This window comes from Camellia sinensis, chromosome 4, assembly GCF_055761805.1.
Source record: "Camellia sinensis isolate YWXY chromosome 4, ASM5576180v1, whole genome shotgun sequence".
In the NCBI taxonomy this organism is placed as follows: domain Eukaryota; kingdom Viridiplantae; phylum Streptophyta; class Magnoliopsida; order Ericales; family Theaceae; genus Camellia; species Camellia sinensis.
Window position 1 is genome coordinate 164,769,263 of NC_138964.1, and position 25,840 is coordinate 164,795,102.

Genomic DNA, 25,840 nt, shown 5'->3' on the forward strand with positions numbered 1-25,840 from the left:
TGCCCTATTTTATTTTATTTTTTAAAATTATTTTTAGAATTGTGATTTGAGTGTGAAATTATATTTTATGTGTTGAAATGAATTTTGAAAAGAGAATTTATTTGATTGTGAGTTTTGAAATGAATTTTGAGTTGTATTTTAAAAAAAAAAAATTTATTTATTTTTTTAAATATTTTAAAAAAATTATGTCACTTTTTAGTGTAAATATTTATTTATTTACTAAATGTACTGTATTTTATGTAATCGTGTTGTATTTTTTGTAAATATTTAAAGATTTAAAAAAATATTTTTTATTTTAGAGTATATAATTTTATTTTATTTTTAAATATTTTTTAAATATTTTATTTTTTTTAATTTAATAAAAAATTAGATCGTCATATATATATATATATATTTCTAAATCATAACAAATTATTTGGTCAATATTTTAAAAAATAATAAATTTTTTTTATTCTATTTAAAAAAAATTAAATTTTTAATTTTATTTTATCTTTTAAAATTATTTTTAGAATTGTGTGATTTGAGTGTTTGAGTAATGTGTTGAAATAAATTTTGAAAAGAGAGAATTTATTTAGTTATGAGTTTTAAAAAGAATTTTGAGTTGTATTTTAAAAAAAATTTGATTTATTTTTTAAATATTTAAAAAAATTATTTTATTTTTTAGAGTAAATATTTATTTATTTATTTATTTACTTTAATGCCCTGTATTTATATATATGTTGTATTTTTGATAAATATTTTAAATATTTAAAGATTTTAAAAAATATTTTTATTTTAGAGTATATAATTTTTATTTTATTTTTTACTTTTTTTTAAATATCTAATTTTTTAAAATTTTAAAAAAATTTAGATTGTCATATATATCTGAATCATAACAAATTATTTGGTCAATACTTAAAAAAATAACAAATATTTTTTTGAATTTTTTTTTTTTTTGAATTTGTTTTCAATAAAATTTTGAAAAGAGTTTGATTATGAGTTTTGAAAATAATTTTTTGAATTATGTGTTTAATTGTGAGTTTTGAAAATAATTTTTGAGTTGAGTTTTGAGTTATATGTTTGGTCATGATTTGATTGTGGAATTGTGTTTTGAGTTTAAAATATTAGAAAAATTAAAATATTTACAAAATAAAAAATGTTTAAAATAAAAAAAAAATTAAATAAAATTATATATTAAAATTAAAATTAAATCAAACGGATTGCTTCAAGTTTTTTCAGATGCATGTACTTGGGTTTTTTTCAATTTTGTTTTTGGATTTTGCTTGTGCTAATTTACTTAGGCTTTGTTTGGATTTTAGAATTGGCCAAGTGTTAATGGTTGCTAATATTCGGAGTTTATCCTTGTCAGGATTGATTCAAAACGAAATGGAATGCAATGGGCAATTGTTATTTCTTAATTTTCTTATAGAATAATGATTTTCTTGCAATTTTTTTTTAGTTAATCACAGCTCATTTGGTAACACTATAAATAAACTATTTATATTACGTTACTTTTCTATTTTTTTGCATGTCTTTTTATAATAAACCCAAAAAATCAGTTTATAAATCATTCCTAAAACAACCCAATGTGAAATGTTTATTTCATTTCACTTATTTACAGTGAACCAAACAGCAGATCATAAGGTAGGTTTGACTGGTATTATAGTGATAGGAAATGCATAAAATAGATTTTTTCATTTATGTGTGTATGTTTAGTAATAGTATTGGAAAGTTGATTTTTTTTTACAATTATCTTAAACTTCTAAATAGATTTTTTCTTCGCCAACTATGTTTAAAGATTTGCTACTTGCAATCTAAAATTTTAAAAAAAAAATAAAAATGCTTAGGTAGGTTTTTTTTTTTTTTTTTCTTCGAGAAAGTGGTTTACAATTGTTATATTTTGTAAATTTTTACCTCAAGTGAATGTACGATTTTTTTTCCCCCAGCTTTAAGTTTTTCAACTTAGAAAGTTAAAATTTTCAATTATTTTTTCATGAAATTTACATTCTAATAAAATGAATCCAAAGAAATTTTTTTTCCCTGTTATTGTTACATCTTCTACTATTTTTACTTTTCTTCATAAAATTCTTTTTATACCCAATGATTGTAAAGCAAAATTTATTTTTTTGCTTGGTTTTTTTTTGGTAAATTAGGAGCGCCACTTGCTAGTAGTTATAGCCTGCCAAAGGAAAGTGCATTTGTAATTTGTTAAATTATAATTGTATTATAGCGAAAGTATATAAAATGAAGATAAAATATTAGATATAACAGCGATATTATATGGTGTTATTACCATCTTATAAACAATTTCATTTTGTGATAGGGATTATTACAATATGGTTAAGTAAGAAAAGACAAGACTCATTCACCTTATTTGTAATTTTTTATTAATTAGTGATATCAAATAAGATAATATTATTGTTACATTTAATGTTTATTCTTGGAACAATATTTGTTATGATGGTTTTTAATCATATTCCGATCCCTTATGCTGATGAAATATAAGTTTTAACAAGTCCTAACTATAGAAATAAGAACGGTTAGTAGTTAGAGACTTTAGTCGTTACACACTAGGTCTAAGTGTAATTCCATCCTCCCTCCTCTTCTCCTTTTTCAATATGTAACAGTTTCTTGCATTTCTTAATAATAATATTAATAATCCATCTTCATTCATTCAATTGGGCATGTACTATGTATCAACGCTCCAAATATAAAGGATTTTTCTTCTTCTTTGAGCATAGATTAAGATCATAATTTCTAAGCACCATGCTAACATTCATATCCTAAAAATGCCAAGACATATGCAATCAGCTCAATAATTCAATAAATAATTTAATTCTTAAAATATTTTTGAATATTGTGGATGATGTTTAATCATTAATCGTGTGCATTTAGAACAAACTTACTATAGTATCCTTATTTATACCATTGTACGTCATCACTTGTCTCACTCTCATAATAGTAATGGTAAAAATAATTCAAAATATCACACAGTAGACCAAACCAAAAATTACTTTTCATTAAATCATTCCAACTTGAAACATATTTCATACAATACCGTGCAAATTATTAAAATATTCATTCACCATTTTGTTTACATGATAAAATTAATCCCTAAAATTTTCTAACTTACCAAAAATATTATTCTAAAAATATTACGCCTACTAAAATGCACGCCGCTTAACACATTTTCTAAAAATCCTTCATCTTTCAAAACTCTTAACTGTTAAATTTTTACTGTTAAAGTCAAACTCTCTCTTAGTATTAACTATTTAACTCAAGTTTTCTCGATAAAACTCTACTATCGATTTCTATCACAATCCACCTCTCTGTCGTTGATATCTCCGCCATCGATCTCCCTCATAACTCATCCCATCGTTGATCTCTCTTTGCCGTTTCGGACACGTATTTTCGAACAAATTACCCGTAGGTTTAGATATGAATAACTGAAATAGCCCACCAACACTAGCCCACCAACATCAGCCCAATAGTCAAAAGTCTCCCTAGTTGTGGATTGTCGATGCAATCCAACCCAATTAATATTCATTTTAGCATTCATTTTCGATTCAGATCAGATTCAAAGCCTCAAGCTGGATATACACATGTATGTATGTATATATATATATATATATATCTATATGCTCATACAGCAGCCAGGCATATAGTTTAAGTAGGGGTTTTAATTTACTTTTCTCTCGGTAGCAGTGCACAAGGATTTGTTCAATTTTCTCAAGAAAACTTTTTTTCATGGAAAATCCACTGCAAATCTAACATAACATCGAAGGAAAGTGGTAATCATCGTTTTGTTAATCAGTAGTCGATAAGAAGATCCGAAAAAGAGATGCAGGGGAAGGTGGAGGGCGGCGTGAAATCGTCGTCCCAATGCGGGTTGAAGTCAGATCTGTCATCGAATAACACCAGCTTCTTCTCCTCCTCCTTGTCTCTGAAATCCCTGAAGCTGAAGACGAAGCAGCAGGCTCTCCTGATTCGAGTCACAATCCTCGGCCTCGTCTACGTCCTCGCCTTCATCAGTCGCCTCTTCAGCGTCCTCCGCTACGAGAGCATGATCCACGAGTTCGATCCCTACTTCAATTACAGGACCACTCTGTTCCTGACCGAGAAGGGCTTTTACGAGTTCTGGAACTGGTTCGATTCCGAGAGCTGGTACCCTCTAGGTCGCATCATCGGCGGCACTCTCTACCCGGGTCTCATGGTCACTGCCGCTCTAATCTACTGGGCTATCAAGTTCCTCCGATTCTCCGTCCACATCCGCGAGGTCTGTGTCTTGACTGCCCCTTTTTTCGCTTCCAACACCACTATCGTCGCTTACTTGTTTGGGAAAGAGCTATGGGACTCTGGTGCTGGCCTCGTCGCCGCCGCACTCATCGCCATTTGCCCTGGTTACATCTCCAGGTCTGTTGCTGGCTCTTATGATAATGAGGGCGTTGCCATTTTCGCTTTGTTGTTGACTTTCTATCTTTTTGTTAAGGCCGTCAATACCGGCTCCCTTGCTTGGGCTCTGGCCTCTGCATTTGGATACTTCTATATGGTTTCGGCCTGGGGCGGTTATGTTTTCATAATTAATCTCATTCCGCTCTATGTATTGGTTCTCTTGATCACTGGGAGGTATTCCATGAGGTTGTATATTGCCTATAATTGTATGTATGTGCTTGGAATGTTGCTGGCTATGCAAATTCGCTTTGTGGGTTTTCAGCATGTGCAGTCTGGAGAGCATATGGCTGCAATGGGCGTGTTTTTCTTGATGCAGGTATTAATTGCTGCTGTCCCATTTATGTGTTGTTGTTATGTGCTCGCTCACCAAGTTTAGTTATTTTTTATGTGTTCCTGTCATTCTCAATTGCATTTTTAGGGGAGATATCATGGGGTGAATTCCATATGTATTTTCGGATGAGTAAGAGATGTTGTGTAGGAGATAGTCTGCAAGTTAGTGCTCATTTGTTTTCCCATTTTCTTGCTTCAGTTTGTCATTTTCACTATTCTTATGATGTTTTCAATTTTATATTTTTATTTTGTTTGATCGGCAACTTTAACTTTATTTTTACAATTTGGAAGGATGATCCTTTCTGCTTCATCTGTACACTTGCAATGACATCATGTGCACCTTGTTCCTTGGGTAGTTTGATGTCTCCACTCCACCTATTGTTTTCATGTATTACTTCTATGCATTTGTTTATTGTTCAAAAAGTTTGCAGATTCCTTTCACTGCACCAAAAGTTGTCATTTGTCAATCTTGTACTTGACAATGTATCGTTTTTACCATTGTTAGATACGTATCGTTATCAATACATTTCGGCATATGGTTTCAAGGTTATTATTATAATTTTATCTATTTATAAGCATGCTTATATTTATATATAAATTTTAATGTGCATAATATAACAATTTTTAGTTTATAAATATTTAGATTTTGATTAAAAAATTTCATTAAAGTAATCAAATCAATTAGACCAAGAGTAGGAATGGCAACAGAGTAGGGCGGGGCTATGTTTTACACTCCTTGTCCCCGATCCCCTATTTTGAATTGTTCCACGTCGCCGTTTATGATCCTAGACGAGGTTCATTTTTTCCCGATGCGTATAGCCTTGTCCCATCTTGTTTCTTATATAAAAAATAATATAGCAATTTTTTGTAAATATACCTTTGGATGCACCAAAATTAAACTTTGGAAACAATTTGCTAATTCTTAGTTTTTAATTGTACAAATATATATGCATACATGAAGATTAAACTTTGGAAACACCCATTGTCCAAAGACAAACAATATAACAATGATTAAATTACAATTCATGACATGTATATACCAAAAGAAAAATGAAATCAAATGGGAAATACTTAATTGTTAATTACAAGTCTACCAAGTAAACCTGAACATAGGTAAAACCACACTACCAGAGTCCATAGAACATCAGAATTACAGAAACAACAACAAACAGTAGCAACTTCCAAAAAAAAAACAAAAAACTCCAGCAACAGGCAACAAATAGCAGCACAACTTTATTTTCTTCTCCAACTTTCTTTCCTGTTAAATAAAATGGGGGGAAAAAAAAAGGGGGAAATGTCATATCAGGGGGATTTTAGAAAAATAATTACAAATTAGTGAGAAACTTTATATTTATATATATTAATAATTTAAGTTGTAAGCTTTTTCATGTATATGTATTTTTTTTTTGTTTCTAACAGCATTGGGGTGTAATATCCCCCCCCCCCCCCCCCACCCCAAAAAAAAAAAAAAAAACACTATTTAGTTCTATTACTTACATGTAAGAACTGTAAAAAAATGCTTAAAGATGTGAGAAATGATGCCATTTACCATGACTCACTCACAACTCATCCAAGTTCATATCATCGCATATAGTGGTGTAGCCTACCTATTCCAATGTTGAATTACCTAAAAAGACAAAATACAAAATACATATTGAAATTATTTTATGTTGAGTTACTTGAGTACCTTTCATATTTGTAACCGACTACCAATTTTATGCACATATTAATGTTTTTAATGTCTTTTGAGGGAGTCTACTATGATGTGCGCTCACAAACCTACCACTAGTGTTACATGTAGACTCAAAGGTGATTGTGGATGCAAGAATAACTAAAATATTCCTGGCTATTGCATGTAGGGTTGGATATTTTGCTACATTGGATTTCCACCAAGTCGGATTAGATTTCCACTAGGTCAACACGATCCTCCAATTTAATATTCACATTTTAGGGTAATTCAAACCACAATACTATAGAGTAATTCCCAACTCCCAAGTCCCAACTGAAAGAAAAAACATACCCAAAAAAAAAAAAAACGAAAAAAAGAAGAGAGAAAAAGAATCACAAACAAAATATAAACTTTTGACTTGCATAAGAATAAGGATCGCAAACTAGACCCTTTAATTCTAATATATATATATGTATGCAAAACAAAATGAGAGGATTAGATATAGTCATAAAAAAGAAACAATACAGAGAGGCGGGTTTGGAAGAGAAAAGATCAGAGAAGGGAGACAGGAAATTGGAGGAGAGAATGCATACATACCTTAGGGAGAAAAGGGAAGGGAGTTGCTACAGGGTGATGTCCTCACTCCTTAGGTTACAAAAGAGTGATTCTAAGAAATTAGAAAGAGAGAGAAAAACGAGAATCTGAGATAGATCAAAAGAGAGAGCTCAGAGAAGTGGAACACTTGCCAGAAACAAGATGGCTGGAATCGTGGTCTCCACCAGAGACCTCCACTGTCATCGAGAGAGTGAGAGGCTCAATGACATTGTCGATTCTTTGTATTTTCGAATGAAACATATATGTGAGAGATAGACATTGGGAGTGAGACAAGTCTGAGACTAACTCTATTATACATACATACATATATATAGAGAATGGTATATATGTAATTTCCTTTAATTGGGCTACAAAGCGGTGTAGGGATGTGGGGTGGGGCAGTGGTGGCCACAACTGTTCTTGGCCCCAAACAAAACTAATTCCATCCCTGACTGTGTAAGGGAGAAAATGGCAGGAAACATATTTTCTTCTTCCATAAATATATGCACATTAAACTAATCTCCACCATTTAAGTTCTTGGCAAACAAAAGGCACATCTGACACCAAAGTAGGCCTGAAGTGTTGGCATGTACTGTAAAATCTAAACTGTGTGCTTTGGAAAACGGTTTTCTTCACCAATTGTTTCTCTCTGCAGATGGATACACATGTGTAGTACCATTTCTCACCATTTAGTTTTCTCTCTTTCGATCTATATGCATACGAACGACCTCCCTCTCTCTTTCTCTCTGGTTTTTCACTTGCCTATTTCTGCCGTCAAATTTGTTTATTTTTTTTTAATCTCTCTCTCTAAATTCATACATAATTAGATATATGTATATATATACATTATGTATCTGTCCCTGAAGATCTTTTGCTTTTATCAATCTTGCTTGTGCTTTGATTTGGGGTTTGTGGAGAAGAGGAGCATCAGGTTATGATCTGAAGATAACCTGTTTTTTTTCTTCCTCCTCTCTCTCTCTCTCTCTTGAAGATAACATGAACAGATGAGCATGGAAACTGTCAACCGGACTAACTTGAATATTTTGTGCAGGTGTTTTACTTCTTGGATTGGGTCAAGCACCTTTTGAATGATCCAAAACTGTTCCAAGCCTTTCTGAGGATCACTGTGACCTTTGCAGTAGGTGTGGGTGCAGTTGCTCTGGGAGTCGGCACAGCATCTGGGTATATCTCTCCATGGACTGGTCGATTTTACTCTCTACTGGATCCAACTTATGCCAAAGATCACATACCTATTATTGCATCTGTATCTGAGCATCAGCCAACAGCATGGTCATCTTTCATGTTTGATTTCCATATTTTGCTTTTCCTTTTCCCAGCGGGTTTGTATTTTTGCTTCAAGAAGTTGTCAGATGCCACAATATTCATAGTAATGTATGGTCTCACGAGCATGTATTTTGCTGGGGTTATGGTTCGATTAATTCTCGTCGCTACACCTGCAGTATGCCTTATTAGTGCTATTGCAGTCTCTGCCACTATAAAGAATTTAACTCAGTTGGTCAGGGCAAAGAGCAAGGTTGCTCATTCTGGTGCTGGCAAGGGAACTTCTAGTGCAAAGGCTTCTTCTAAGGTGAGGTTTATATTGCTGCATTTAAGTCAGTTCTGATACGAAAATCTCTGTTGTGCAGTATGACCATTGTGCTAGCTTTAATGGAGCTTGCTTTCATGAGTAGCATGGTTTTCTTTCTCAGTTTTATTACTGCCAAGTACCAACAGCCTTTTCTGAAGAATGGTGTGTTTACATAATGATTTCAAGGAGCATTGTAGTCACATACAAGGAGTCAACTGAAAATAATCTCATTTTTCGTTCTTTAGCTGCATTTTTATATTGGTATATGAGGTATTAAAAATGTAAGTACTGTGCAACTAACAAACCTCCCTTTTTAATTATTATTATTTTCTGAATGAGTATTATGCTACTGGAAACATAGTTTTGTCATTTTATATACCGACTCCATTTGGCTTGTAGATGGTCATACCAGGGGAATTTTTATTTTTAGAATGAGCTAGACATTAAGAGGAGATAGATAAGATCCCTGAAGGTAATCTAACAGGCATCATGAAACCTACCCTATTTTTACACTGATGACTAAACTATCAGCCAAGACAAATATGGAGCCATAATAAAATAATATTATGCAGAAGACCCTATATGAGTAAAAGCTTATCACCTTGGCTATTTCCTGAAAGAATTGGAATATATTTTTTGTACAACAATAATTTGTGGAAGTACTTTAATATTTTTATTTTTCTTCTGGTCGCAATTCTGGGATATAAAAAATTGCATATTTTTCTTTCTAAATTTGTTTCATTCAGGTTGGTCGTTGGTCAAGTAAAGTGGTCCTAGTTGTCCCATGCACACATTCAATGTCTTAGGCTTTGTTAGACTCTTTGCATGTACTATTTTTTCATGTAGATACTTTACTACGAGATTCTATGTTCTGTTTGGCATGAAGTACAAGTTCCATTGTTGTTGATTATAGATCGTTTTGTCTGAGTATAGCTCATACGTTTTATTGAATGTTGAAACATATCTTTTTATTGTCGAATGCTGATCATGTCATCCTTTTTACATCATCAATGTTTATATTCTACTTTCTTAATTCTGTTTGTATAGCTTGGAGATATTGGAAACACAGTTTAAGATCATTGGCCAGTCTACATGGCCACTACTAGGAGTAGCTTTTTTCTTTGTATAATCAACTATATTTATTAATAGACAATCTGCTGATGAATCCTGAAAGAGATAGCACCTTGTAGTTAATTTGTTCCTGTCTCGTCAATGCTATCTGAAGAATTTTCATATTAATATATATTCTGTTGGTTTTTCTGTGAGAAAATCAAAACGTTGTACTCATGATTTATTGCACAAACAGGCTTCGCTTGATCAATCTCTGCCTTTCCAGAGAAACAGTGCTATTGCACTGCTTCTTGGTGCTTTCTACTTGCTCAGTAGATATGCTACCCACTGCACTTGGGTCACTTCAGAGGCATATTCATCTCCCTCAATTGTCTTAGCTGCAAGGGGTGCACATGGTAACAGGGTCATTTTTGATGATTACCGCGAAGCATACTTCTGGCTTCGGCAGAATACTCCTCCAGATGCTAAGGTGATGTCTTGGTGGGATTATGGGTACCAGATCACTGCCATGGGAAACAGAACTGTGATTGTAGACAACAACACCTGGAACAATACACACATTGCTACTGTTGGACGGGCAATGTCATCTTATGAAGACGAAGCATACGAAATAATGAGATCACTGGATGTGGATTATGTTCTAGTTGTATTTGGAGGTGTTACTGGTTATTCTTCTGATGATATTAACAAGTAAGGATTTGATCATTTGCTGAAAAATGGCTTAAAGAAATTGTATTCTAATCTTGTTATATGATATCTTTTTTTGAACCATGCCTTCTTTTTATAGTGATAAAAACACTGAATGGTTCTTTTTTTAAATTTTTTTTTTTAATTTAATAATTTAACTTTTAGATGCAAAAGCTATGCCATTTAATATTATATTGGTAACTATTGCTGATTACGGTTGTGTTCCCTTCTCCCTGTCTCCCTTATTGCTTGGTATAGTGAAGTGTTTCCATATATAAATCAACAGATGGTATAAAATTTGATCTGTTTGCAGAGTATCAAATAAGATACGAGACCTGCCTGTAGCATAGGTTGCAGAGTATTTGCAAATAAGATCCAAGACCATCTGATGCTTCTGCTGGATAAGCTGGCTGCTTATTAGGGTCATAACAATAGTCTACTTATGGTGACTGGATCATCATACATTTGTCATTTGCCACTAGGCCACTTAATTGAGGCAAGTAAGGTGGCTATCCTATCTACAAACACAATAATTTCTGAATGCAATATAGTATCCATGCTTCTATTTATATACATTTAGTACCGCACCAATTTTGTCATCCGAATTCTATTAGAGGTATTTATAGGCTGTCTTATTTGTGGGTCCTCATACATAGCAGACTTGACCTGGCGTTCCCTCTGCTTTCTTCATTAACTAAAATTATTCATGCTTTACTAGATTTTTGTGGATGGTGAGAATTGGAGGTGGAGTTTTCCCTGTCATCAAGGAACCTGATTACCTTGTCAATGGCGAGTATCGTGTCGACAAAGGGGCAGCTCCAAAGATGTTGAACTGTCTAATGTAAGTTGCTGTAAACTACTGAGCAAGTTGCATGTATGTTGTATCAAGCATGCACATATTAACTATATTTATTTGTGGTATGATTTTGCTTTTATCACTGTGTTCCAATAATTGTGAGCTAGAGTTAGGAGAATCGCGTATGATCCTGTCATCTTGCGGAATAATTTGCCAAAATATAGCATGGGGTTATATCTATATATAATTTTAATATTTCAAGTGTCATTTAGTCATGTTGTATTTAATGGACCTTGTTTCTTCTCAATCCTAGTTTTTCCGGAATGGCACTTGTTGTATTGAAAAATGCACATCTTCTCCCTAAATTTGATATTACCAAAAAGAAAAATGCATGTCTTGCATTCTTCACATATGGTTTAAAAATAACCACCTACATGCAGGCATGTATAACTTGTTTTAATATGATGGAAGTTTTGATATGCATTCTATCAGGATTTAGGCGTAATTATTGTGGACATAACAACATGATATTTTTTAACCTTTCTGACCTTATCTCTTTTCCCTCTCTCTCTCACCTTTTGTCTATCTCTTTATTTTTTTAATATTTATATATTTTATATTTTATATTTATACATCTTTGATTTAAATCCTATTTTTTATACTTATATATTTTATGTTTTTCTATTTAATTTTTTTTCTTTATAAGTTTATATCTTTTTCTATATTTATAATTATTCTAATATATTTTTTAATTTCTTTATTTATTTTTTTACCTTTATAAATATAAATGTAGTGGTTTATATATATATATAGAATTAATGTTAGTTTTTATTAATTTTGAATGTTTGGTAACATAATATTAATTTACGTAGCAATATATATAAAAAAAAATTGCCTTGGCCTTGCCCATGTCAGTGTCCGTGTTCGTGTACGTGCTTCATAGTTGTTTAGATTACATTATTAGAATTTAAGGTACTTCAAGAGTAATTTTCTTTTAACAATTAAACATCGAATAAAATGCTACTTTTCTTTTTCAAATTAATTTGGTTACAATGCATTTTTATGAGCATTATGCCCCATGTTTCTACATTTTGTCATGCCAAAACTTCACTCTCTTTAGATTTTAGTTTATTACATTTGATATGTTTTTTCTTCTAAAATAACTTTCAAGGTTTATACTGGAAAATATATATATATATATATATATTTTTTTTTTGATAAATATATACTGGAAAATATTTTTGGGATCACTAAATTGATTGTTTTGGAACGAAAAGTATCATGTGTTTGAACATGGGTTCCGCACGTAATCACCACTAGGGTATTAGGTTTTTTTTTTTGGGGACATTGCCTCGACTAGTCTTCATATTGGAATCATCTTAGTCTTTTCTCTCTCTCCCTCCACCATTAAAACCCCCCCACACCAAATCACCATCACCACTATTAAAATCCCCCATTATCACCGTAATCAACCCCCTCTCCCTCCTCTCTCCCTGACACCCACACCCACACCCACACATTGCAACTCCCTACCACCACCAATACGGCCCACGCCCCATCACCACCAAATCAATGTACTTGTCTTTGGTTGATAGGAAGGCACCTCTGGCCATGGTGACTCTCGACCGTTAGGGAGATAGCTTCAGATGGGGCTAAGAAGAGCTTGTGGCTGGGGAAACCACCTCCTCTGTGATTAGCTCTCTCTCTTTCTCCTTCTCCCTCTCAACTTTTTGTTTTAAATTTGATTATATAATTTAGATACATATACATCTATAAGAGGCCATATTTGGCTATGCAGATAAGTGACAACAAAAATAAAGACATTCTTGTCCTAGAAACTCAAGTAGTATGTCATGGCTTGCTCATGTTACATGTTTCCCACCCAAAACCCTCACAGATGGCTAACGAAGGGATTTATTTGCCTATTAATATCATAGTTGATCTTTATTTTATGAAGCACTCATTGATTTTAACATGTTAGGCTTTCATATTGGTGGTTATTAAAAATTGGGTGGGTGTACTGTTTCAGTCTTGAGGACATTTTAGGCAAAACATTCGACAGCACTATGAGTTCTTTGAAATTGAACTTAAATTAAAATTTCACCTTTTATCCTCTGTTTACTTATTCTGTTATTTACTATATGTTGCATTTAGTGAGGAAAAAGCTTCTTATCCCATTTTGCTGTGGTAATTAGGTACAAGCTGTCTTACTATCGGTTTGGGGAGCTGACAACAGAATATGGCAAGCCTCCTGGGTAAGATTAATATTTACCCTTTTTCTGCTTTTAAGGTTTTGTATGCTGTTGTGCATCTTTATGTACTTTTAGAGAAATTCAAATGACAAGTGCACTTGAATTTCTCTGAAAGTATATCAACCAATGCGTGTTCATTACATGCACATCACATATATGAAAACCTAAATGCAATTGCCTAAAAAATTCCTTAAAATTGTTAAAATTTGAAAGAAAAAAAAAAGGAAAAAGAAAAAAAGAAGATATGTGGATAGTTGTAGCCATTTACTTCTCTATGGAGTAGCCTAATTGCAATTTAAGGTATGATCTATGTTACATAGATTTCTCTTAATCTATGAAGTACCTAAATTTTTTTTTCAAAAAAAAGAAAGGTACCTACATTGGACACTAGGCAGTTGGGTAGGAGCATGAGATATGTGTCCGACATTTAATTGGATATTCACTTAACAAATATATGTAGTTATACATAAAACCCCCATATTATGTATGAAATTTTCTATGACACATTATCCTAGAAAATAAAAGTACACTAAAAAAAATATGAAAACTTAAGCTAATATAATTATGTCAAACTTGTGAAGCTAATGTATTTTCTCCAAACTCTAAGGGTGGTTAGTGTAATATACCCTTTTATGTAAGCGGTTACTCCTTGCCAAAAATACACTTTCTGGTTATATTATATATGTACTTATATTGTTTATAATATTATGACTTTGGAGATGCCTCTTCTGGCTTTGTTTGTCACGGCCACATTATTCTAACGTCTGCCAAAGATGTCACTAAAATTATATAAAAACAAAAAATAAACATTTATTATCTATTTTTATATTTTTTTACTTTTTGTGATGGCAGGTATGATCGAGCAAGGGGGGTTGAAATAGGTAATAAAGATGTGAAACTTGAATACTTGGAAGAGGCGTTCACGACATCTAATTGGATAGTTCGGATTTACAAAGTCAAACCACCCAATAACAGGTGGTAATTCTCACACAAAAATCTGGCCCCTCTCCTTCTAAGGAAATGGTAGATTAACTTTGAGAGGTTGAGTAATGGATACATTTATAGATAGATCCATATTTTTTTCTGTTGAGTATGTTTTTGTAACAAACAAGGCTTTTACAATTTGCACTTTCTTTTTGAGACTTTTGTAGTGAAGCTTTGACCAAGTCTTGTGGTTTAATAGTTGACAGGATCCTTCCCTGCTTCGAAATAGTTTGCTTTTTATCTTTCTTTTTCTTTTTTTGTAACTAATATTGGTATGCCATATGGAGACTAGATCTGTTTTCTGGCTGCAAATGTGGGGTGCAGGGCACTTGGGTACATGTTAATTGGGTTTTTGATTTGTACTGCTTTGCATATGATTCTGGCACCTATCTTTGGCTGTGCGATGGCCAGGTTTATGTATGGGTCCTCAAAACAGGGACACATTTATTTACTTTGATGCAAACTTTAGTGGTCCTGGTTGAGCTTTGAGCTTGGTATCAGTGAAACATGGCTGTCTTTGTCTTAGGAGTAATGAATTGCTTTGTGGAAGGGAATTTAGGAACCAAAATCTCTGCAGAAACAAATTACCTTTTTTTGAGCCGGCTTTGCCCATTTATAGTACCCCTGGAATAATTTCTATTCTTCACACATCATTCTTAACTGTCCGTTTGGTATAACAAATAGGAACAGAAATGAAATATAGGTTTTTTTTTTTTATTTTATATTTTTTTAATTTTTTAATTTTTTTTTTATATATAGATAGATAAGTGAGTAAAGAAAATAAATGATTGTATTTTTTCACTATAAAACAAAGCATGTAAGAGAATGATATAAATGAAATTTCATTTTTATAATCAACCTCGACTAATGCATATATATATATATTTTTTTTTATCAAATTGGTACTTTTGATAAGAAATGGAATATGTCAATTAAGGGAGGTGTCTCTTTGACAGTTTTTATGCTTTTTACCTAATTTATTTATGAATCAAACATCTCTCCAATTTTAAGTAAAAATGTGATTGAAATGAATTGTTGACCCGTCTCATTCGTTAGAACCGGTGCTGATGAAAGGTGGCAGGCACCATGGTATGTAAGAGTGTTAGAGAGTCTAAGATTATTAAAGAGTACATATATATTAAAGAGTAATTGTCCTGGAGGGGATCCGCTCTAGTTTGTATAATCCCCGGTCCCGTTTATTTATTGTCGGAATAAAGATTGGGACTCTCTTTGGGATTCTTTTTTTTTTTCTCTTTTTTTTTTTCTCCTCTCCCAATTCCCAACCCACACGTGTGTCGTGGGGGTGGCAGGGGTTTTAAGGGGGCCTGAATCAATGCCCTAGAGAGGGATTGTTCCACCAGGTAATCTCCTTTATCACTAACTTTTAGGGCTTCCCATCCATCTCTTCTAAAGAAGAAACTTTTCGATTGTTTGATAGAATTTTTCAAATATGATTTGAGAATAGAAATTGTATTTTAAATTTATGAATTTTAAAATTATAATTTGAACGTAGAAAATTTGTTTAATGAATGAGTTTTGAATTGAATAAGAAATTTTTGATATGACATATGATATTTGATACAAAAATTTACAACTCATAACCAACCACACAACTTAAAAATCTATTAGAAACTCATAAATTTTTTTAAAAAATTTCAAAAATATTGTTTTATTAAAAATATAAAAAAAAAAGTGCCAATTGCACAAAAAAAAAAAAAAAAATGCACTGTTTAGGTCAACTGATGGGATGAGCGATAGGCCAAATTTCAAAATTTAAAAACCCACTTGGAACGAGTTTTCAAAATGAGGGGTAGAATTAATTTTCTGAAACTCAAACCAAACATCATAGTAAAATATAAAGGTAAAACTATCATTCCAAAACCCTTCCAAGCACGGCCTTAGGCTCCTCATCCTCATCCAAATCAAGACAAACAAAAAGGTTCCTTCTGGTGAAATTCCTCCAAGGAGAACAAAACGTCTACGGTTTCAAAGCTAGTTCCTTTTTTTTAAGATGAATTCAAAGCTAGTTCCTTCCTTTGAGGCAGTGTTTTTGTTGCATTAGCTTGAATACAGCTTCTCAAGTTAAGACATAAGTTGTATCTGATCCTGTTGTGCACAACAGACAGACATATAAGACGTATGTATTTAAGTTAGTAGGGTCCAAGTAAACATCTAGATTCAATTCAATCATGTCTTATCATTTTGTATTTACGTCCTTGGATAGAAAGAGTATTTTTCTTAGATGAATGTCTCTGGCCTTTTGTCAAATACCATACATACTAAAAGTATACCAATAGCAACAAATTCAGCTCACCCATCAGAAGCAACTGCAGAAAGAACATGATGCAAAACTGAGGATATGCAACCCAATCACATATGCACATGAATTCACCATAAAATGATAAAATTACACAAAAAAATCTAGTAATAGAAAATTAAAAACACAAAGCCTTCCACTATTGTTATTATTACCGCCAAGCATTTAAAATTGGACCTATCAAGTACTAATCCTCACTGTATTGGAGAACATCTATTTTCAACATGGTTACAGACTTGAATTCAATCCCTCCCTGCCATCAAAAATAAAATAAAAACAACATTTATTGGCAAGGTATAAGAAATAAACACAAGGTTTTGTACTACTATAAGACACTGTATACAAGGATTACACACACTAAAAAAATAAGTCCATTGCAAAGGCATACACAGATGACATGCATAAACATCACCTCAAAACAACTGATAATGTTCAAGTGCCAGTAAGATTAATACTGGTGTCATATGCCAAGTGGTATTTCGTTGCTTTGTTAACTAAATGTCAGGGGCTCAAATCTGTCTTGTTAACCAAAATAATGCTAATGACATAAGATGTCTTCCAAGCACATACAGCTAGCTAATACATGTATTTAGCATTCTACTATTGTGCATCAGAGAAACATTTATGAAATAATACAGTTTAAAAAAGTATCCAGCAAAAATAAGTTTAGTAGTTGAGCACCATTTGGTACACTAAGACATGACCATACCGTGCTTGTGTCTAAATCAAAAATATTTATATAAAAAAAAGAAGAAAAGCTAACTCAATCAAAAGGGACACAAAGCACTGTTTTTTTGTTTATCCACACAGTGCAACTGGCACTAAACTGTTCACTGTTGTACACATTGGTCATGGCAGTATGCTTATGAGTGGAAAAACAACATGAACATAAAAGTTTCAGGCAGAAAACATGCTAGAGCCAGTTTAAATTAAAACATTCAGGTTTGCTAACTAATATTCCAAGGTAACATGAAAAAGGCATTAGAGAAGGGGCCACAAGAGTAGCCTTCAGTACAGCTCCAGCTTTTACCAAAATAAATAACAGTTTATCTATTAAGATTGCAACCAAGACTTAATTACTGCAAATCCTGGCACTACAGTCCCAAACCCACATAAAGGAAGGCTGTACTAGAATCAGCGAAAATCCTTTCCTCAAACCCAACAAACATTAGAAGAATCCAGAACGATGGACCAGAAGATTGATAAGCCAAGAAAGCATTAAGAAACTGATAGTGCATTCTCAAGATGGATGTTAGAAATGATCATTTAGCTACAATATCATGAGCTATCAACCAGCTTCTTGAAATTGATTAATCATACCATGGATTATGCTAACTAAATCACATGGATTAAATACACAATCAGTTTAGTATCACAAATATTTTTTATTTTTCTTTTCTTTCCTTTTTGTGGAATAAATTTAAATTATATGAAAACAAAGGGTAAATAACACCTACACCCACTGAGGTATATCTTTAATACAGATACCTCCATGATGTTTCTGGAAATTACACTGACCTCCCCGTCAGTTTGTTGGATAACACCCTTAACAGAAAAACTAAAATGACTCTTTTACCCTTGTCTTTCATCTTCTTTGGGCTAAAGCATTTTATCAAACATGAAAGAGGCATCATCCCCACAACAACAGTCAAGGGACGGCAACGGATTGGGTTTTTTTGGGTTTCGTGCACGAATTCTTGATTTTAAACTCAACTATTTTGGTGATATAATTTCATACTTTATTCGAATTCTGACATTTTTTACCTTCCTACCCCTATAATTTACCCTACCCTATCAATTTCTCCCAAACCTTTCTTATGAAAATTAGGTTCGGACAATTACAATCGGGTCGGGTAATTTTTCCATCCCACGTCCACCATCACCTACGCCCACAACAACCGTTGGCCACACTACCTCTACAATCACAGCCATCATTCCCTCACCGACCCACTCTTTCCAACCACAACCTCCAGTGACCCACCCAGCCCAACTCACCCCTCCCCAGTCCCCAACCCATGACCTCCAGTGATGGAACCCACCTTCCCCATCTGTGATCTCCAGTCACCCAACCCACCCCTCCCAGACGCAACCACCAGATCTTTGCTCTCTGAGATCTGCTCACCAGAAGCAACAACGTGATTCTATTTCCCAGCCAGCCATCACAGCAAGGATAATGGGAAAAACTATAGTATAGTGTGTTTTTTGGTTTAGGAACAGCATACAAAGTAGAGAGGTATGCATATTACTTGCTTAACTCCCTCCATCCCTCCCTCTATATATATACTTCTTCTCTACCCCCTTCTCTCAGTCACAAATATGAATCAGATCCCTCCGAAGCAGAACCATGGGTAACACCCGACACTTCTGAAAGCTACAAGTCTATGAATGACAAATTATGGTTTGTTAGGTTGACGGGTGGTGATAGGGGTGGATACAAAGATGGGTGAAGGTGGCAATGGTGGAGCTTGGTGATATTACAGTGGTGAGGTGTGGTGATTGCAGTGGGATGTGGGGGAGGCATGTGCATATCAACTGTTTGATCAAATACTGAATCTGATTCCATAAGTCCAAACTTTTCTTATTTTAAAGAGAGAGGTCCTAACTTTTAGATCATACCTAAATAAAACATTTATTTTTCATGTCGGTAGACTCTAGAATATGGGCCTACTATTTGCCAAAAAACACTGACAGTGGCCAAAAGTAATTATATATCTTTTTAGTTGAATAAAAAATGGTCACCCCAATGCACGATACTCCCTCCATTGCTGGGCTGCCCTTTTATTTTTGGCTGAATCAGCCACTAAAGTTGTAGATCCTAGCTGCTGTTAATATAAAAGCCACTTAATGAGATAATTAGTACAACAAAAAGATACCACTGTTGAAGTTCTCAGCATTTTATATGGTCAAGGTGAGAAGGGGGGAAGAAACAAAAATAGTAAGGGAACAAATAGAACTTAAGATAACTACATTTAGATTTAAGAATAACAAAAGAAAAAAGACGGCAGTGTAGATGATGTAAGAGAAACTGATGCAGGCTGATGCAAAGAGTTTAATCAACGATGGGAAAAGATAAGGAGGATCGTTCAATTATATAACCGAAACAAACAAAGTTGAAGAAATAAAGAAAAGGAATATGACAACGCCTAAGCACACAAGCCATTTGATACATATCATCGATGTTTTGGCTCAAAAGATATCTCCATGCACTACACAGACAAATACATCACTATATAAGAAGGATCTAACTTGAAAGACAAGAAAACTTACTGGGACTTTTATCTTGGATTTGGAGTAAGAGTTGAAGACTAGGACCTTTATTTAAACTTAATAGGCCATAAATCTGATAAAAACTATCAAGTAAGCCCCACAAACAAAAGTCTCTGAACAGCAGCACATTCTACATCCCAAACCAAGAATACCAAAATATTCCTTACATACAAAACTCAAAAAAATTTCTAGCTTGAACCTAAAATAACACATATTAAAGAATAATGAGAACTAAACATTATTCTTTTTTTGTTAAAAATACTAAGAACTTGCAAAATTTTCAATCCATGGCTTCAAGGAAATCGAGCTATCTTGTGGGTCATGCCTCAAAATTTGAGCCAAACCTCCAAAAACTTCTTCTCTTTATATTTACTCTTAAGACCCTTTCCTTCTCATAAAACTTACTTTGCAAAACCCAAGAGCAATTTTACAAATTTACATCTATTTTCAGTTGAACTTGGAGTCATAGTTGTAAAAATGCCTGGGGTCTTGATCCATTGCTCAAGCAACCACTCAGGCACATAGGCGATGGCCTAGCCCACGAAATTTTAAGATGGGAGCAGTCCTTTTTATTGAATCCACTCCAGGAATATTACTATTTTTCATGGGGATTTTTTGAATAGGCCTTTGTTAGGCTTTCTTGTCCCATGGGTCAAGGCTTGATGATTCACGTGCCAATCATTCTCCCAAATCTGGGATGTGACACCATAACATTGTGTAGAATGCATTATTTTTCAAAAGAAATCAGATATGAGGCATCGCCAAAGTTTCCACATTCGTGAAACACGGGTCAATGTTATAAAAGGAAAGCTACTCATAACGAGTACTATATTGCATATCTTATAAATGTATAATAAAGTGCAACATATTTGATGAATACAAATTTTAAGGAAGAAAGGGCATCATGACCTATGGCTTGTTTCTTGTATTCACCACCTTTTTTGAAATATGTTCATTTATAACATCAAGAGGACCCAGTAAAGTGGTTTTGCAGTAGTCATGCCAAATACTGATCTATCTAATAAAGATGCGAAGGACGCATGCATGAGCTCCAAAAATGAAAATGACCCATCGTTATGCAAGATGAAAGAATTAGCAGATGATAGTTGGCTATTGCAGGAGATGCAAGGTGTGGTGTATGCAAATAATATTTACTGTTTAAACAGATAGGAAGTGAAAAATGATAGGACTTCCCTTATATTGAATGCATGTTGGCAGAAAACTCATGCAGGGACATGGGACACCAATCACACTCCTCAATGTATAAAAGTAGTTTATGTGCCATAAATACTGAAAACTTTGGGAAGAAAGTTTTGTGTCTCTTCTCCACCACCACATCACGTTATACATATTTATATATATCATATCAACATGGATAAAGAGAAAGTGGGTCATTCAAAATGGAGGGGTTCACAAATCAAGCTCTATGTTAGTGAATGTATAATATATTAAAGTGCCTCGGACTTTTAGATGCATGACATACACCCACCAGATAATCATTGCATAACATTGCATATCGGACACTAAAATCTCCAATTGCATCAACATGCCATGCCGTAAAAGAAATGGCAATAAATACAGTATAACATCAAATTGTTGTAATGGAGATCGAGAGGAGCTGATTAGCACATAAAACTAAAGCATGGTCATAATGTGAACATGCTATGGAAATGACAAGAAACAAACTAATACATCAAAGTATGGTCATCACTTCAACAGACTATCATGGAGAAGGAAATAACCCAACTAGTGCAACAAAGCACGACCATAAGATCAAGAAACTATAATGAAATGGCAAGAAAGAAGACCATAATCAAAGCATGGTCATAACATCAGCAAGCTATCATGGAGATGGAAGGAACCAAACTAATGCATCAAACCATGACCATAACAACAACAAACTACAATGGAGATAGCAAGAACCAATCATGAAAAAATGAAATCCAGTCTTAAATAAAACTGTGCACTGTAATATACACGACGGGGGTTTGATCTTATATGGCTCAAGAAGGAGCCAAAAAGAACCCCAGTAACAGTCCTACAAAACATTTGAAGAGAGTCCCAACTCATACCGATCATGATTCACCACCACCTGGATGCAAACTCATACTTCTGCAAGCTGGTAGCTCTACTCTTCTTGAGCATCATACATAGTGCGTACCAATCTTTCCCAATCAAGCATGTGTGTGGAGAATCCATGTGTTTAGTGAATTGTGGACCTTCTTGGAATCATGGTAGACACTGAATAGAACAGAACCACCAAGAGTGGATATGGAGAGAGCTAAGGCAACTTATAGAGAGCAAGTGGCAGTATTATGTTTGTGTATGGAGAATCTAGGTATTCAGTGGATTGTGGGATCTTTTGGGAATCATGGTAGGCAAATGGCACAAACTCACGAAGTGTGAATAAAAAGAAAGTTGAGGCAGCCTTGGAGAGAAGAGTGGCAGTAACAATGGAGGTGAAGACTATCAATGAATGCAGGGTGAGAGATATACATGAAGGAATGGTTTGGTCTATCTCATGGAGAGAGTAAGCTCCTTTTATATAGAGGGGAAATGGCTGGAAAGGCATGTCAGGTGTTCTAACCAAGGCCCTTTTAACCAATGTTGGCTCCATCCATGCGATGCATCTCTCTCTTGTCTAAGGTTTGTCAGACTGGGGTGGGGCCACCTCGGAGAGTAAGCAAAGCAAGGATGCACTCAATTCTATCATCAATCCACGAGTTTGTGGTGATCCTGTGCAGGGTCACAAGTCGCTCACGCATACCATGGCCAAGACACCAACCCTGAGGGGTCCCTAGGTCCTACTTCTGACCTAAACAGTCTGTATGTATAATGTCAATGTGCAATTCTCGAGTCAAGAGGAGCAAGTATGGTTGTGGGGAACATCCTCTTAAGGATGCAAGCATGCCAAGTCATGTGGCACCCATGTAGTTAAAGATTGATTCACTTAAAAATTATTTCCTAATCTTATTTGGTCAAGCATTTAACCTTTGGAAAAGTAGTTTTCAAACTAGGCAGAGCCGAGTTACTTTGTCAAGTATCTCGCTCAAAGTGATGACATCCCACACAAATGATCAAACTCATCCTTTATGTTGTTGTTATTATTATTATTATTATTATTTTGTGTGTGTGTGTTTGTAGCACCCTACATGCATTGTGTTAATGTACACTAAACCTAACCCACTAACCTAACCCACTACATCCACTCCACTAAACCTAACACACTTACCATCTCCACTACCACCCACCACCTCCACTACCATCCACTACCACCACTCACCTACCTCACACCTCTCCTATATAATAGCTTGTAATATACAAAATCTATACACAACAATCTTGTAATAGATCAATTAAATACAAATCAATTTATTTTACAATTATTATTATTATTATTATTCTTTTTGGTTCTGTTTTAAGTTGGCAATTGTTCCATCTAATTTGATCTGTAATCGATGTAACAAACCAAGGAAGATATGTTACTGATATGTGATTCTATTTCAAATGTTCTACATTATTATGCTAAATGAAAAATACTAAAGAGCACTATATTTTCAAAAAAAAAAAAAAAAAATTGTTATATTATTGATTGATGTATTACAAGATTGTTATATATAGATTTTGTATATTACAAGCTATTATATAGGAGAGGTGTGAGGTAGGTGAGTGGTGGTAGTGGATGGTAGTGGAGGTGGTGGGTGGTAGTGGAGATGGTAAGTGTGTTAGGTTTAGTGGAGTGGATGTAGTGGGTTAGGTTAGTGGGTTAGGTTTAGTGTACATTAACACATTGTATCATAGAAACATGTACAGAAAATAAACCACAGTACGAAAAAACTAAATGCAACAGAACAGAAGAGAAAACTAGATAGTATTTAATCATACCAAGATTGTTTCTTAATCCAAATCTTCTTCTCTGGCCTGACCTCCTGAGTTTGATTCTCCAGTATTATTACCGCTGTTGTTTCCAGCTCCGCTGTTGCTGGTCTCTGCAGGTGAGCCAAACGCCCTAAAAGGCCATGGCAAAGCTATCCTAAACCTTCGTTCGACAGGGCGTGTGGTCTGGAGATTATCCTGAGACGTTGCCCCACTAGGAGCAGCAGCACTACCAGATGCAGATGCAGCTAAAGCAGACGCTAAATTGAAATTGGAAGGAGCTGGTGTTCCCCGGGTCCTATTCTCATAATCAGGATCGTCTGTAGGCAACTCGTAACGACAAACGGGACAAGAATTGTGGAGCTCCAACCAGGGGAGGATACAGTCGGAATGATATATATGTTTACAAGGCATGAGTTTAGCAGCCTCACCAAGTTCAAAGGTATCTTTACAGACAGCACACTGAGAAGAATCCGAAGAGAGCGATTCATCAGTAATCTTAATGTCGAGAAGAGCCTCAACTGCAGACTTAGAAGCAGGGGGGGTCCCGTACCGATTAGGATCGTTCTCGGCAAGCTGCTGGATGAGTTGCTCGAGTCCAGGGCCAATGAAGTAATCGCCGAGATTGGACGGAAGCCGAAAACCTGGATGATCCGAGGAGGAGGAGGAGGAGTTCTCGATGACTAGTTGGATATTGGAGCCTCCTGCTCTTAGGGTATTGATGTAATTCTGAAGGAATGCGAAAGGATTGAATTCATCGGGGCCTTGGCCTTGTTGGAGAGTAGGTGATCGGCCGCCGAAAAGAGCAGAGAGATCGGCAGTGTTTTGGAGCTCGATGCCTCCGCCGATGGCTCCGCCAGCAGAGGTGGAGAAGACCATGGGTAAGCCGCCGCCGCCGCCGCCGCCGCCGCCTCCGAAGGAAGGGAAACCAGATAAATTGTCGAAGGCGAAGAAGGGATTGGGTGTAGGGTTGAGGCTAGGGTTAGGAGGAAGAGGATTATGATTTTCATATTCTTCGAGGAAGCCGCCGTTGCAATTGGGGCAAAGGAGTTCGGAGGTAGGAGAAGATGTTATTGAGACCGTACGATTGCACTGGTAGCAGAAATAGAGCTCAGGCTGCGATGTCACGGCGGCGCGCCCGCCCGAGTTTCCCGTCGATGACATGTCCGAGACAGAAAGAGAGAGCTTTGATATCTTTCTTGCCGTTGACTTTTGCTCTTTCTAGCCGTGTCCGTCGTGTGTGGATATATAATTGGGGAAGGAAAATATTTCCTACCTCAAGTTTGAGTTTGTTTGTTTAAATCATGTTGGTTGATCATTTGGATAACTATTTGGATGATCAATATAACATCTGTCTATACTCTTATTGATTTAAATCATGTTGGTTGATCATTTGGATAACTATTTGGATGATTAATATAACATCTGTCTATACTCTTATTGATTGTGATTCTCACTTTAATATCAAATAAGTGATCCAAGAATTCGGATAAATTTAAATTCAAATTACATGCATTATTAATTATAAATAATTGATCACACAATTGGTAAGTCAAAATTTGGATCACTTGAATAAATTCAAATTCGAACTACATAATTTTATTAATTACACCACCCAGTGGTGTAGGAGAAATTTCTTTTATAGAAAGATGATAAATTTTATAAATATTAATATTAATTTTTAAATTATTGTGTAATAATATTTTTTCTTATGTAATTTAGGATTAATTAGGGTAGACTCCTCAATGATTAACCTAATATTATTTATTTGTTCATGGTTGCATTTTAATTGTTGATTTATTTAATAGTTAATCAATTAAAATTTAATTCTTTGTCACGTTAGTACAAACAAATTTAGAAGTAATGTTTTAAAGAAAAAAAAAAATATATATATATATATATATATATATATATATTTTTGGTTATTCATTGATAATCATTCTTATAAATAGTTTATTAGATGTGATATGTGAATGGT

The 25,840-nt window shown here is 34.3% G+C and overlaps 2 protein-coding genes across 3 annotated transcripts; one reads left to right on the top strand and one right to left on the bottom strand.

Moving 5' to 3' along the window:
• Nucleotides 1-1,831: 1,831 nt before the first annotated feature.
• STT3B (staurosporin and temperature sensitive 3-like b) lies at nucleotides 1,832-14,714 on the top strand. The gene is made up of 6 exons (XM_028211906.2): nucleotides 1,832-4,747; nucleotides 8,076-8,612; nucleotides 9,919-10,373; nucleotides 11,089-11,211; nucleotides 13,362-13,421; nucleotides 14,271-14,714. Exons 1-6 carry the CDS (start codon nucleotides 3,821-3,823, stop codon nucleotides 14,398-14,400), a joined length of 2,232 nt encoding a protein of 743 aa, XP_028067707.2. The 5' UTR covers nucleotides 1,832-3,820; the 3' UTR covers nucleotides 14,401-14,714.
• Nucleotides 14,715-16,197: 1,483 nt separating this feature from the next.
• LOC114270422 (E3 ubiquitin-protein ligase RING1) lies at nucleotides 16,198-25,295 on the bottom strand. Of its 2 annotated transcripts, none has more exons than XM_028211908.2 (2): nucleotides 23,872-25,249; nucleotides 16,198-16,508 (listed from the first exon to the last, which is right to left on the bottom strand). In XM_028211908.2, exon 1 carries the CDS (start codon nucleotides 25,024-25,026, stop codon nucleotides 23,884-23,886), a length of 1,143 nt encoding a protein of 380 aa, XP_028067709.2. In that variant the 5' UTR covers nucleotides 25,027-25,249; the 3' UTR covers nucleotides 16,198-16,508; nucleotides 23,872-23,883. The 2 variants fall into 2 exon arrangements, with proteins under 2 accessions (XP_028067709.2, XP_028067708.2); XM_028211907.2 differs by lacking the exon at nucleotides 16,198-16,508 and adding an exon at nucleotides 16,744-16,972 and having other exon boundaries at nucleotides 23,872-25,295.
• Between the last annotated feature and the right edge of the window lie 545 nt (nucleotides 25,296-25,840).

Coding starts and splice junctions, on each gene's coding strand:
- STT3B (XM_028211906.2), top strand. CDS start 3,821: ATGCAGGGGAAGGTGGAGGGCGGCGTGAAATCGTCGTCCCAATGCGGG. Junction 8,613..9,918: donor GTGCAAAGGCTTCTTCTAAG/GTGAGGTTTATA, acceptor TTGCACAAACAG/GCTTCGCTTGATCAATCTCT. Junction 13,422..14,270: donor GAATATGGCAAGCCTCCTGG/GTAAGATTAATA, acceptor TTGTGATGGCAG/GTATGATCGAGCAAGGGGGG.
- LOC114270422 (XM_028211908.2), bottom strand. CDS start 25,026: ATGTCATCGACGGGAAACTCGGGCGGGCGCGCCGCCGTGACATCGCAG.